The 15,077-nt window shown below is 42.2% G+C and overlaps 1 protein-coding gene across 3 annotated transcripts in view; it reads left to right on the plus strand.

Annotated features, from left to right (window-relative positions):
* CAMK4 (calcium/calmodulin dependent protein kinase IV) overlaps positions 1-15,077 on the plus strand; it is a 142,392-nt gene that overhangs the window by 75,872 nt on the left and 51,443 nt on the right. For all 3 annotated transcript variants that reach the window (XM_084832090.1, XM_084832091.1, XM_084832089.1), the window contains 2 exons: positions 974-1,036; positions 1,636-1,718. In XM_084832090.1, coding sequence (XP_084688216.1) covers positions 974-1,036; positions 1,636-1,718 — 146 coding nt within the window. The remainder of the gene's footprint in view (positions 1-973; positions 1,037-1,635; positions 1,719-15,077) is intronic.

The raw sequence follows: 15,077 nt of genomic DNA on the forward strand, positions 1-15,077 counted from the left end.
TGCAGGATTTTAAAAAGTGTACTGAATGAGACTGGTTGATTATGTTGGTGTTGGGTGGATCCCCTCCAGCATGCATTAAAAATAACTTGGGGGACCAAATTATGTTGCTTAATGTCTCAAGGCCATGAATTGTGTCTGGTGTGGATTGGAATGCTACCACAACTCTCCCAATGCAAGTCCTCCCCACTGTTTCTTTCGCCTGTTTACCTTTACAACTTCATTTGACCAAAGATAGTAAAACTCTTTACATTATATGTTGCCTGTTATTCATCAAAAGCATAATTAGAAACCAGAATGTTACATATGCTTAAATTATTGTTATTGTTGTTGTTGTTCAGTCATTAAGTCGTGTCCGACTCTTCATGACCCCATGGACCATAGCACGCCAGGCCTTCCTGTCCTCCGCTCTCTCCCGGAATGTGCTCAAGTTCAAATTCATTGCATCAGTGATGCTATCTAGCCATCTCATCCTCTGCCGTCCCCTTCTCCTCAATCCATCTTCAATAGCATCTGAAAATTGGTTTCAACATCTCCCTTAAATATTAGTAACATGGCTAAACTGCCTTCTGTTTCTTGCGCTTTCATAAGTATACTGTATTTTTGAATTTGGTGCCTCGTTTCATCTTGATAACATATTGGTGGATACTTTTTCCCAGATGTTTACTTTGGATGCACCAGAAGCACAGTACAGTTTATCCCTTGAGTTTGGAATATTTGGTCATTTTTGATCAAATTTCCATCATGTATATTATTTACCTCTCTGAAATACTTGAATTTTCTTTAGGAATGCTAGTACTATGATCATATATCAATTTCTTAACTTGCTGGCTGATCCTAAACATATTAACATGGAAGTAAGACCCACTGAGTTCTATGGTACTTGCTTCCTTTGAGTATGCTAAGGATTGCTATAACAAAACTGTCCAAGATGAATACTGTTAACAATTTATTACATACTTTTTCTTTTAACTAGGTAGACAAGAAGATTGTCAGAACAGAAATAGGTGTTCTACTTCGACTTTCACATCCAAACATTGTAAGTTGGATATTTCTACAAACCAAACATAGAATGTGTACTTGCTTGTTTGCCTGCAATACAGATCTGACATCTTTCAGTGCTAACATAATGTCCTGTTTTGCCACACGTAAGAGGAATAGGAAACTCAGCCACCCAACTAACAGGAAAAGGGAAAACAAGCTGCAGTTAACAAATATTAATAGTCTTTGTCCAACTTAATGACTGAACAAGACCAAGGATTTTTAACAGATTATTAATATATGGCCCCTTTTATTTTATTTTTAGGCCATACCTTCCTCTCCTGGTCCCACTCAATTTCCATTGGGTTTTCAAGAGATTTCATTCATGAATCCTTGGAGTAGTGTTTAGTACGTGCTCTGTTTTACTATGAGCTGCTGAGCCATTAGAATGTGGAGCCTGTAGGCAGAATGAAATACAGAATGAAATTTTAGAAAGAAATTAAGAATTAGAATAAGGTCAAACAATCCTTAAGAGCAGATGGGATAAACATTACATCCGTCTTTCATAGTAACTTCCTTGTTGTAGTTAGTCTTAAAGCATATACATACTCTGAAGAGGGGAAAAATGGAAAATTCCTTATTTTGTGCCTTTCTCAGATAAAACTGAAGGAGATATTTGAAACCCCCACAGAAATCAGCCTTGTCTTAGAGCTGGTCACAGGAGGAGAGCTGTTTGACAGGTAGGTGATGTATGAAAATTAAACCATGTATCGTGTAGGAATATGATCATAATGAAGACTCTTGCTATAAAGTGGGGATTAGTTTTGTGTTGGCTGTGTGGGAAATCGAGAGGCTGAGGGTGATGTGGTGGGACTTCAGCCCCATTATTCTGGCCTGTGAAATGCTGTGGCCCTGCTTTCCGATGGCTAATGTTACACCATGCGTTGGCTCTTAGGGTAGACCTGGCTGCAGATCTGTTTGCTCGAGGGAGTAGTGGTGATGCAGCTGCAGGCTTTCTTGGATGAAACAGATTCCCTTGACCCATTCAATTCTGGGTTCAGGTCTGAGTTCAGGACAGAATCAGCCTTGGTCGCTCTGGTGCATTACCTTCAGGAGAAGGACAGGGGAAGTGTGACCCTATCACTTCATCCCATTCTCTCAGCAGCTTTTGATACCATTGACCATGGTATCCTCCTAGACCATGAGTTTGGACACCATTTAATGGTGGTTTGGGTCTTACCTACAGGGTCTGTTCCAGAAAATAACATTGTGCCTCAGGGTGACTATGCCTCAGTCTGCTGGCAGTTGAACTGTGGGGTGCCACAGGGAACTATTTTGTACCCAGTGTTGTTTAACAGCTGTGGGCTCCTTCACACAGAGCTTTTATCCTACTATTGAGATTGCTCACGCACAGAAGTTTGCGAATCCTTTTCATGATGTTGTTAACCTCCAAGGCACACCCAGAGGTATTTCCTGGTTTTTTAATCTCAAATAGATCCAGAACTAATGAACCATTTCTTAAACTCGGAATGTAACGCGATTAAAACAGCCCCTAGATGGCACTGTTTCATTGAGGTCTATGGAACATTGAAAATTAAAAGCTTCCCCTCTCAGCAATCATGTGGTCATGTCAGGGACCCTGTGATTAACGCAGAAAGTCTCCAAAATGGGAGGACTGCAGGAGATTTCTTTGGTGTAAAGGCAGCCTATATCAGGGGTGCAGATCACCAGGCTCAGGGGCCAAATCTGGCTCTCCAGAGGTTCCAATCTGGTCTTCTGGGATTCACCAAAAAGCCACACCCCTTTCCTCCCAAACACAAAGCATTTGGTGGTTTCCCGGTATTTGTGCAGTTTTTCCCCCATTCTAAAAGATTGAAATGCCTCTCCTAAGGCTTAGTTACTGGCAGTAAGAGCTTACGGCTAAACTATGTTATGCTTTAGCCCTGTCCCTTTTGCCTTTGGCCCTGCCCACCAATAGAATGTGGTTCTTGAGAGCTTCTTCAAAGTGGAATTCCATCCTTGGGCTGGAAGAGGTTCTGCACCCCTGAACTATATAAAACCATTGGGGGGTGGCTTTAGGTGATCTGAGAAAAACCCAGGTCTATTTCTCAGTAACATCTGAGTTGGGAGAGACCATGTACATTCTGAACTGGTAACTGGATGCAGTGATAGGCCAGAAGAGGGCCAATAAACTGAAACTGAATTCTCATAACGAAAGACACCTTTTTGGTGGGTGGTTCTTAGGTCAGGGAATTGAATTGTTTACCTGTTCCAGATGAGTAGCACTCCCTCTGAAGGAATAGGTCCATAGTTTGGGGGTACTCCTGGATCTAACTTTTTTACTGGAGGCCCAGGTGACCTCAGTTGCTCGGAACACCCATTACAAACTTCAGTGACGACTACACCTATTCCTGGATAGGGATAGCCTAGCCAGTGTGGTTCATGCACTGGTAACCTCACAATTAGATTACTGAAATGTATTTTATATGGGACTGCCCCAGTGCTTGGTTTGGAAGCTGTAGCTAGTTCAGAATGCCTCAGCTACAGTGCTCAGTGGGGCAACCAGCTATGTATATATTACACCTATGCTAAAAGAATTACACTGGCTTCTTATGAGCTACCGATCCATGTTCAAGGTTTTGTTTTTGAAATATAGAGCCCTAGAAAACTTGGGACCAGGATACTTAGCAGACTGCCTTCCTTTATATAGAGCCAGTTGACTTTTAAGATCGCAAGAGGAAGCCTTATTGGCCGTTCCACAACCAAAGAATGTTGCCATGTGCGACTTATCACCCTTCCCCTACTTGTGATTATTATATCATCACCACTCCTCATAAATATTTTTGCAACACCAGGTACAAATTCTAGCTCCAGAATTTCAGTACCTCTATACTCTTCCTTGAGATAATAGCTTAGAGTGAGTGTGTGTGGAAGGAATACAGCAACTATGACTGTAGCAACCACTACTGTTGTTTTTCTCCTTTTAAAAAAATCTTTTTATAAACCTTTATTAGGACACTGCCACCACCCTCCTCCTCATGAGGAGAGAACCTTCAATTTTTGTGTATGTGAGTGGGTGTAAATTCATAGACCCTGTCTTATTTCTTTCATATTTTCATCTAACTCTTTTTCTGGTAACAAACGAGACCCAGAATGGCATGGTTCGAAAGAACAAATAAAAAATGAAACTTTATTTACAAGGTATAAGATATTTCAGTGCAGTTTGAATTTTATGTGGTAAAACTATTGTTTCAAGTTGTTTTTGTTAATCCCTTACCTACTCTACCTCTTGTCATAGTAAGGCTTTAAAATTATAAATATACCTCCCTCCATCTCCCAGGGGAATCTGACCACCCCCAAAGCTACAGCCCAGTGCCCTACCCCTGCCCCTCAGAAAGCCAATCCCTGTCTAACCCTCTAAAGAAAACTAACTGCCTCTTATTGCCTCTTATTCCCTCACTCTCCCAACTGAAAAAGGAACTGCCAATCAGGAGACACCATTTAAAACCTGAACATTCTAACTTCCCCCTCCCCCCTACTTACCATAGCCTTTAGGAGAAAGGATATGTTAGAATACATCAATCATGCAAACAAACTTCCAAACCTACAATTAAACATCAAAACTTTCATCACACCATGTAACATCACAAAAGCAGGGCTTCTCGATACTGGTGCCCACCCTCCGGAATACCCTCCCCCATGTGGTAAGGGAGACAGAAAATGTAGTGATTTTTAAACATCTTCTAAAAACTTACATGTTTACACCACCTTTCCTTGGCTTGTAATTGAGGATGCTGCTGCTCTGTTTTATTGTATTTATTTATTTTAAATTTTAACAGTTTATTATATGTATATGTTAACTGTGGATTTTAGTATTTTTTTAATCTAAACTGCTTAGAGATTTTATTATATTAAGCAGGATATAAGTATATAAAGAAAGAAAGAACATCTGCTTTACCATTCTTGCCTCCCCCCAGACAGTGGTAGTTATTAAAGCAGTAGCAGCATCTTGCAGTAGCGATTTCTCACAGGCCTTGTAGGCTGCACTGAGCAGGGGGTTGGACTCGATGGTCTTATAGGCCCCTTCCAACCCTATGATTCTATGTCTATGTCAGTGTCCACCAATGCAAGCCCCAAATGATCATCTCTCTGAATCTTTGGTTAAACAGGAAATGCAAAATCACTGTAGTAGATGTTCATTTTTTAAAAATAAAATATGATAAATCCAGGCCTTTGAATATACATTCATAATTATTGCACCCACCCAAATAGTGCTTTAGATATAAGTTTCTGAGGTGTTCATCTACATGGCTTTTTTTTTTTACATGCAGACTGATGTATGCTGTAAAGACCCAGACTAAAGCAGATACTGGAGGTGTGGGGGGGGGAACAGTTGCCTTTTGCTAAACACTCTTCCCCCTCCCAAACATTCCCCTTTAAAGTGCACAAGCTCTCAAAGGATTTCAGTCCAGCAGTTAATTAATATCAGGGGCACACAGGGTGTGTTTCCACACTATTGCCTTCACTTCTTTTCCAACTTTGTTGCTCTGTTTCTCCAAGCACATTTTCTCTTGCCTGGTCTATCGTCGTTGTACCCTGGCAGGCTGCGCTGTTTCCACAGAGCCACAGAATCATGTTATTCTCTTGATGGCTGGGTGGAGCTTTTTTGGAGTAGGTTGAGTCTGCTTACCCCGTCTGTTTCCCCACCTCCTCCTGTTTCCAATTCCCCCCCTCCCTCACCCCTTCTGCCCCAGTGAAGTTTCTCACTCTGGCCAGTCTCCTCCTTGCCTTCCCAGCCCTTTTGTTTGGCTTTAGAGAAGGAGCGAAAAATCAAAGTGCTGTGTCTGGAGCATCCCACACCCCTTTACACTTTCTTTCTTGCCCCTAAAACAGGTGCTTATGTGTGCATCTTTTCATCTCTGCCTGACTGCTCCCTCCAGGATCATTTCCCCCTCTCCTTCACACAACTTCAGTGTTCCCGCCTCTTCGGCCATGTTTCCAGGACAACAGAAGGAGAAGCTAATGGAGGAGTATGGGATTTTTAAAAAGGCTTTCCCCTTCTCCTCCCTTTTCTCCTTTTTCTTGAAAGTCCAGATGCACCTGCATTTCAGGAGCAAGCCTCATTGAGTACAATGGGAGTTATTTCCGAGTAGACACACATATGCTTGTGCTGGGAAAGGGGGGGCGAGAACACAAAGAGGGAAAACTAGCCCCCATTTTAACCCAGAGGACCTCATTGACCACAATAGGGGTTACTTCTGGTAAGACAGTAATGGGTTTATTGTGGGAAAGAGACCGAAACCAGCCCCCAGTTTAACATACAGGATCTCTATTTGGAAGCTGTGAAGGCAATGGACTGAAGCAGACTCAACCTATGTCCTAAGGCAATGGACTGAAGCCTCGAGATTGCCTTAATCGCATTTCAAGAACTGAGGGCTTTGATATGTGCCCTGTCAATTGAGGGGCTTCTCTGACATTTCTGTGGTCACTGAGAGGGCAAGGCTCATCCAGCACAATGGGAGAAAACACCCCTTGACTGGGGTCATGGGCTGTGTTCTAGTGCTTATTTTCAGTGATGTTTTAAAAGTTGGTCCCTTGGCATCCTGCTCCAAAACGGCAGTGAAACTTCTGGAAAACAGGGAGGGAAAGGGTTGGGTCACTGAGGTCAGAGCGACACACCCACTACACACCTCATGGGCAGGGCTAAGACAGCGAACCCAGTGTGATTGTGGAAACAGGTCAGTAATGGAGCCGCCATAACCGGTAAAAGTCGGACTATAAGCAGTCTCAGAAGAAGCGGTTTTTCAGTGATAAAACGCAACACTGGGGCTGCATGGCCACAATGTCATGGAATCACAGAGACCCCACAGTGCAGGCAGGTTGGAGTAAATCACTGGTGGAAACACAGCCACAGTCTGGTGCCCTCCACATGTTTTAGACTGCAGTTCCCATAAACCACAGCTAGCATAGCCATTGGTCAGAGATTATAGGACTTGTAGCTTAAAACATCTGGAGCACACCAAATTGCCTGATCTATGGTATTTGTTGTAAACATTAATTTCAGGCAAGTGACGTCTTGGAGTGATATTTGGAGCACTTTATTTCAGTAGGAAAAACAAGTATGTTCTAATGATAAACCTGACATCAATATGACACATCTGACCATGGCTAGCCCTCAGTTTTGAAGTCAGAGCCATGTCTTTTTACTGTTGGAAATTCCTATGTTCTGTGTGAACTCGACTAACGTTTTCTTGACTCTTTCTTCGTGTAAACCCCCAAATCCTGACTTCTGGACTCCATATACTTCCATTCTTCCATGCCCACCTTGGTCTGCACAAACCAGAGACTTTCTAGAGACTGCCTTGCTGTTGCTTCTTCCTGCACCAGTACTCAGTCACATTCTTGTTCCTGCCTGTTCATTCGAGTCCCATCACCGCAAGATTATCACTCCTTCTTTGGACCCTGGCTTGGACTCCAGAGAACTGCTTCTCTGGCCTTAATCCGTAGCTGTGACTCCTGGACTGGCGATACTCCAACATTTGGTGCTTACTGAACCCAACCCTGTGCAGACTTGCAAAGGATGTAGGTCAGATCCTGCAAACATTTGCTGTCTCTGACTTGTGTTATGACTAGTGCTTAAACTCAGTACTTCTAGTTCTTTGAAATAGTTTCATATATCCTAGAATAGGAGCACATGTATGGTTTAGTGGTTACAGCATGGGGTGAGGAACCTCTCTCAACCCAAAGACTGAATTCAATTTCAGAGAAGCTCTCGGGTTGCATTTCAGTGGTGGGCGGGGCCAAATGCAAAAGAGTTGGGCCCTAAAACACCAGATATACCAGAGTATTTTAGCTTAAAGCTCTTATTGCCGGTAACTAAGCCTTAGTAGAGGCATTTCAACTTTCTGGAATGGAGGAAAAAGTGCACAAAACCCAGAAAACCACAGAACAGTTTGTTGTGGGTAGAAGGGGAGGAGTCCAGGGAAGGGGTGTGGTCATTTGGAGAAAACTGGAGGGCCAGATTTGGCTCATGGGTCTGAGTTTCCCCACCCCTAGGTTAGAGCCTTGGAATAAAACTAGGAGACCTGGATTCCAAACCCTACTCAGCCACTGAAACTCACTGGCTGAACATGGACCAATCACTCTCTCAGCCTAATCTACATCACACGGCTGTTATGAGCATAAAGCAGGGGAGGGAGAACCATGATGTAGGCGACCCTGAATTCCTTGGAGGAAGGGTGGGATAAGAAAATATCAAATAAATATGAAAAGGACATGTCCTTTCCATTGTAGCCTTGCTAAGATAATATTTTATGAGTATTGTTTATGGGAAGTTTTATACGTCACATACTCCAATATACTGACAACACTATGCAGTCTAGGTCATGAACACACTGATTACAGTATGTCAAACAGGTTTATTATTAACTGATGGTCAACAGAACAATAGTGAGTAATGAACAGTGAGAACTTTAGAAGATGAATGTAGGAGGATTGCCAGCAAGTGCATCTGGCCAGATCTGCAGGGGATTGGGGAGTGGGGGAGAGCAGTATGCAAGAAACAGATGGACCATTAATAGGAAAAGGAAATAGGAGATAGAATATCTAATCAGCAAGATAATGTAGAGCTGCATCATTAGCATACATGTAAAATTAGCCCATTTTGAACATTTTGATATTCTTATTTTTTTTTCTGATTCGAGTGCTGTATGTTCCTAGAGGTAAAACAGACTCGTGCTAATCAGGTCCATGTCTCTGTGTGCTGAACAATTTGTAACTGAAGTTTCCCTGCTTTATTCCTAGTACATGTTAGATTTTTAGGGTTCTTTCATGCAAAGGTCTGTGGTCCATCCTTTGACTAGGATGGGTTGCAGAGAGCACATTATATTGATTTTTGCCCATCTGTATTGGCTTTCATTTCACTTCAAAACCCAATGCAAAGTGCTGGTGATCACTTTTAAACCTCTGAATGGACTGGATTGAGTGTTCCTTAGGAAACACTTGCTTCTGGGAGTTCTTTCCCAGCTTTAGAGAGTTGTTGATCCTGCTTTGCTCCATGTCCTTTCACTTACTGAGATTAAGCCACCAAGTAGGGCTTTTTCTGTGATGACGCCCACCTTATGGAATGTCCTACCAAGGGAATCCACTAGCAGGTGAACATTTACTTCAAGCACTCCTAGCCAGCTACGTATGATGATGGCATTGTATATTTTCATGCAGATTTTAGCCAGCTTTGATATTGTACTATTGTAATGTCTTAGGATTTTAGATGGCTGGCTCTTAAGGTTATTGTATTAAGAAGAAGATCAAGGCTCTGAGATATACCCTGTCTGTGCTACACTGTCTCTTGCCACATTCTGATTTCCTGAGCAGCAGAAAAACAACTTCCTGGGATTGGCCAGCCATTAATTTTCTCTGTGGAGGCATAGCATTGCTTGTAAAGAGTTCTAACAGGATTGGTCAATAGATGCCTATTGACACTCCTTTTCATGTCAAATTTGTGGTCCTGATTGGCGCTGTGCAGCCAGATCACGACCACATAGGGGAGAGAGACAGAGCGGTCCCTTCAGGTGCTCTGCTCCACCACCTCTGTCCAGTACCCAAATACTAACTATTGCTGCTCTTAGAAATACAGGGGAACATTCTGCGCATGTGCATCCACACATCTGGAGGCACCAGGTTTGGGGAGGGCTGCTCTAGTCCTAAACACTTTGCAGCCTTATTTGGATGTAAGTCCCAATCCTAAGCATACTTACCAAAAAGTAAATACCATTGAAATCAGCTGAGGGTAGAACTTGATGCTATGAGAGATACAGAGCTGCCACCATTCTGAGCATCTCTACACCAGCCTACAATCCTGCATTTAAAATGGGGCTTTCTGCTTCCATTTTAAATGCAGGATCACAATGGACTCCCTTTACATGTGCTTCCTTTTCCCCATCCCCTTTCCCCCACCTTCTCCCCCTTATACGAGTTTCCATATGTTTCATTGATCTAGCTCCTCTTCTTGCCACTTTTCCTGTTTTCATGGAGGGAACTGAAGCAGAACACAAGTGGGGTAATTTGATAGCTCATTATCTCCAATCTATTTAAAAATGGAATACAGGTCATTTAGTGCAGGAGACACCCTGGAGGTTCATGATGTCATCTAAGAGCCCGCAAACTTCCGTGAGTGAGCAATCTCAATAGCAGGATAAAAGGTCTGTGTGAAGGAGCCCTCTGTCTCTTTTCCCACCCCCAACATCATTACACTTGAGTGCTTCCCTGCTCCTACTGTCAACTGCCAATCATGTGAAGTGGGGCTGGACAAGACACAGTATGATAATGCTGTGTTATGTGCTGTGTTAAACTAGAAATTAAGAAATGAGAAAATGAGATGTAGAATGGTAACGGTTCCATGTCTCTCATAACCTGCCCATATATTCAGGGAGGTATTCTACTGATAGCTTTCTTGTGGCCTTCCAGATGTTTGGTACCCAAAGTTGCCCACCCTTGAGCTATGTCTCCTGTTGATTTTTATTCAAGAGTAGGCACAGGGCCTCCCAGTCTGGATCTTAAAAGTCCTCCTACCACCTATACTAGGGTCCTAATCCAAATCTAATAATAAATAAGAATAAAAATGAACCAAAGACATAGCTGTTAGACATAGATTTAAAGTCTATTTAATGTCTAACAGCTTTAACAGATTTAATGTCTGTTTTGACCCTACATGTGCTTAGTATTATGGTCTCAGAGCCAGTCCCCACTCCTGGGTATTGTTTTGTAGTGTTATTAGTGGAACATGTATTTCCCCTTTTTCCCTCCCTACCCCATCCCCAAGGGACCAGGAATACCCATTATATGAAAGCTTGGGCAGTGAATGTGGCTTGAACTATAAACCTTGACTCAGATTTCATCTTTGCAATGAACTCCAAGGGGGCCTTAGACAAGCTGGGGTCTCTTGACTTCAGACCTTGCATCTGCCACATAGAGATAAATACTGCTCTAAAATTTTTCTAAGGATCACTGAGATACTGCTTGTGAAGTGCTTTAACTGCTATACTGATGATGAAGATGATGATGAATGCTGGAAACATAGCACTCTTCTCAGTTCTGTGGAGTAATATCACTGCAGTATGCATATGGAGTGGCCAGATTCTGAGACAGGGTCAACTATATGGACAATGTCAAATATGGGAGACAGCAACATTACCAAGCACAATTCCTTCATGATGGCTGGACATCATATTCTGGTCTGTACAGAGGCAGCTAATGCTGCTTGCTAAAACTCTGATGTATTTGCAAAACTAACATACCAGATTCATTTTCAAAGATACATCACTTTGTAACTATCTAAAGATATCCTGGCAACAAGAAACTGGAACTGCATCAATGCTGATGCCAGACACTGGAAAAAGCATTCCACGCTACTAGTTTTATGAGAGACAAAGAGATCCAATTTTCTTTTCATGTTTACATTTTGGAGGAAATTTCTGCAGGTTATCTTTAATTTTTAAATGCTTGCTTTATAGAATTATTGACTTACACATTAATCCCTGCTTCAAGCAAACCATCATTTAGCAAATATAAAATCTTAGAGTATTTAAGAGATTAGAACAGCTTTTCCCAATGTGGTGTCCTCCAAATGTGTTGGACTACAATTCCCATCAACCCAGCCAACACATATGGCAGACTAGACTAGAAGTATGCTTACTCAACATAGCACTAAATTCTTCACATTATGTAGGAAAATATTTAAGTGACACCAATGGGAATATATTGATTTGGAGTATTTAATCCATCCCATTGAGCAACAGTGGAATCCAGTACCATACTGGGGAATGGTGTTGCTACTAAGCATTTTCTACTATCTGCTTACAAATTAAAACCAATGGGACGGCCATTTTAAATGCTTGTCAGCAGCATTAAATAAAGTCAGGAGGTGAAGATGGCCTTGAAGAGGCACACGATTCAAATTGGGCATTAATTGACTGGGCTCATTTGCATAAACTTCCATTTTCACTAATCAGCCCGAGAGAAGCATGAAATAAAGTCTATGCATAAATGTAATGCTAAATCAGCTGCTAGAAATGTCAGATTACCCTGGGAAGGTACAGATGTTAGCGTTGTAGCGAACTTAACACAACTGATGTTATGCCAGAGAGAGCAGAATACATCTATCCAACAAAACCGGAACCCATGCTTTGTTCATCCAGGTGCTCTAGAAAAGAGTTACAATTAAAGATAGTTACAGTCTGGACATTTGCAAACTATCACTCCAACCCAGCTAGGGAGTATACTTGCAAAGAAGCAGGCTTCCATATGTGTCCCCCTAGCTGGTTGAGAAAACATGCAAACAATAGGTGGTACATTCATGGTCTCTCCCTACTAGGACTATACATACATACAGTGTTGTAGCAGAGCTAAGGTTTTCAGGTCAAAGCGCCTGGGCTTTTTGATTAGCAGAGATAATTATGTTATCTCCCCCCCCACACTTAGATTTCGCTGTTCCCTCTGAGCTTATGTGCAATCTTCACCGGGGTGTGTGTGGGATTTTCCTGGCAACAATATATTGTGAGCTATCACATCCATGCATGCGCGCACACACACACACACACAGATATGGATCTACACAGTTACCTGCATTTTTAGATTTTCCTTGGGGGTATGGTTATGGGGACAGTCATAGTGCCTGCCCTTCAAAAGGAACCATTACACCACAGCATACGTAACCCTTTCAGAACATATTAGTATTGTTGGCCAGATGTTCAGGAGGGGAAGGGATCGGATATATTTCCCTCCATAAGAGCAAATAATCAGCCTGATTGCCAATTTTCTGAAAAGGCTATACGTGTGCAGCTCCAGCTGTTGCATATCCAGTTAAATCAGGATCAAAGTCTTTTTTTCTTGCCAAAAATGTAGAGTTGTTAGTCTTAGGGCAGGGTTCAGATAGTTTTTAAACATCTTTTCAGGCAATTAAAAGTCACAATTTTTTTCTTTTATCATTATGCTCACACTAACCCTGAGACTACCAGTAGCATGATTTTGCAGCCTCATTCAATGGATAGGAGTGTGGGCAGCCTTTCTGTGTGTAGAGAGAGATGGAATTTTCCACTTTTTAAATTCAGAAAAATGTGTTCCCTAGTAATATTTTATTTATTTATTTATTACATTTCTATACTGTCAAAGTTCTCTGGATGGTTCACAAAAATTAAAACCACAAAGTACAACATAAAACAATATAAAATATAAAAGCTTAAAACTACAGTATAAAAGTACAACCAGAATAAAACATAGCAGCAATGCAGAGATTTAAAATACAGCTTTAAAACAGCAGAGCTAAAAGACTAGAATGCTAAAATGCTGGGAAAATAAAAAGTCTTCACCTGGCGCCGAAAGGAGTACAACCTAGGGAGCTCATCCCACAACTGGGGGGCCACAGCAGAAAATACCCTCTTCCTAATAGCCACCCACATCACTTCCTTTGGCAGGGGCTCCCACAAAAGGACCCCTGAAGATGATCTTAGGGTCCAGGCAGGTGGGAGGAGATAAGCCTTCAGATAATCTGGCCCTAAGCCATTTAGGGCTTTGAATGTTAATTGCAGCACTTTGAGTCAGGCCGGAACATTATACTGGGAAAAATGTAATTCACTGACATTGTGTGTACCACAGTTTGAATGGTCATGTGGAATGTTGTGATTTTCACCCTGGAATCTTACACATGGGTTTCCTTTTTAATTAAATAGTTTCCTTTTGAGGGGGAAAATGCTTTTAGAAGTACAGAAATATACAGAACTGGGTTAAAACAGGAAAGCCTTGCAAGGAAGAGAAAAACTCTCCCACGCTGATTGCCAATGAGCCACTTGTGTTTGTCTCCTGGGAAGGCCTTACTGCCAGGACCTGAGGCTGGGAAATGATGACCCCAAAGGGGGTGACACCGAAGGGGATTTGAGGGGGAGTCATTTGGGGGAGATGAAAGGGCAAAGGCCAGCCCTCTAACATCAGATTGACTGGCTTTTATGGGGGGTTGGGGGGTGGCTTCCCTTTTAGGACCTGACATGTGCCTGGGAAAGAGGATATGGGGAGATGTATGGTGATCTGAGGCGGTCACAATTAGTGTGGTGATGGGTAGAGGAAGGTATGACATTGGGAGGAGGACTAGCCAGGTAAGGGGAACACAGCCCAGACACTCAACAGCCAAACCGTGTTCTGGCCCTCTCCCCCTCCCAGGTTTGGTGGTTGCTGTATTAGACAATATGCAATTCATGCAATTAGCTATCACTCACATTGGGTTGTATCAGAGGTGACTTTGCCTTAGCAGAAAGCACTTCCTGTCCCACAAATTGGGACTCCAAATGTTCATTTATCCCACTTATTTACTGCAGCCCTCCATGCCATAACTCATTCTGTACCCCAACCCACAGGAGCAGCTTTTCAGGGTGAGTGGGAGGAGGTTAAGTGGGTTGGGGGGATTGGCAAAACTTAGGGGCTCTACCTTGCACACTATATTTTGGGGACACAGTTTAATAAAAAAGACAAGGAGACCCCTTTACTATGCAGAGAAGCTTTTTCGTTCCTTGCTTCACAACTGACACGTAGGAGGATAAGTAATAGCATTAATGTTTTGTATTGCTGAGATATTTTGAATATCAGTAAATCTAGTTAATTTAACAGTTTGAAAAGGTTGAATGACAAGAGGGTCAGGACACTTATAAATACCCTAGACTTATTTTGTTTTGTAGTAGTTATGTATTTCTCCCCTGCCAAGATCCTTGGTACTGCATTTCTTCTTCCGTGACCAACATTCCATATGCTTGTATGTGTTCCAGTATTCTCACATTCTGTTCAAGTAATGTTGTCAGTTACCCATTATTATTTTACTGGTCCGCCCAGTAAAATGATATTCTGGAAGATATTCTGGTAGCAGGGTCTGAAAAATCAGTAAATAGCAAAGAAAGCCCCTACAAAGTTATTTTTGTGTCATTTGCTTCATACCCTCAACCCGCCAAGTGCCACTCCAGGCCTGCTCTGATTCTCTCCACTGACTGAGGCAGCCAGGATTTCTTAAATCAGAAGTTGGCATCTGTGCACTGAACTACTTTTTCTGTGCTATAAAAAGT

Source organism: Heloderma suspectum, chromosome 2 (assembly GCF_057233095.1).
Source record: "Heloderma suspectum isolate Gila_16-S chromosome 2, 16-S_ref, whole genome shotgun sequence".
NCBI lineage: Eukaryota > Metazoa > Chordata > Lepidosauria > Squamata > Helodermatidae > Heloderma > Heloderma suspectum.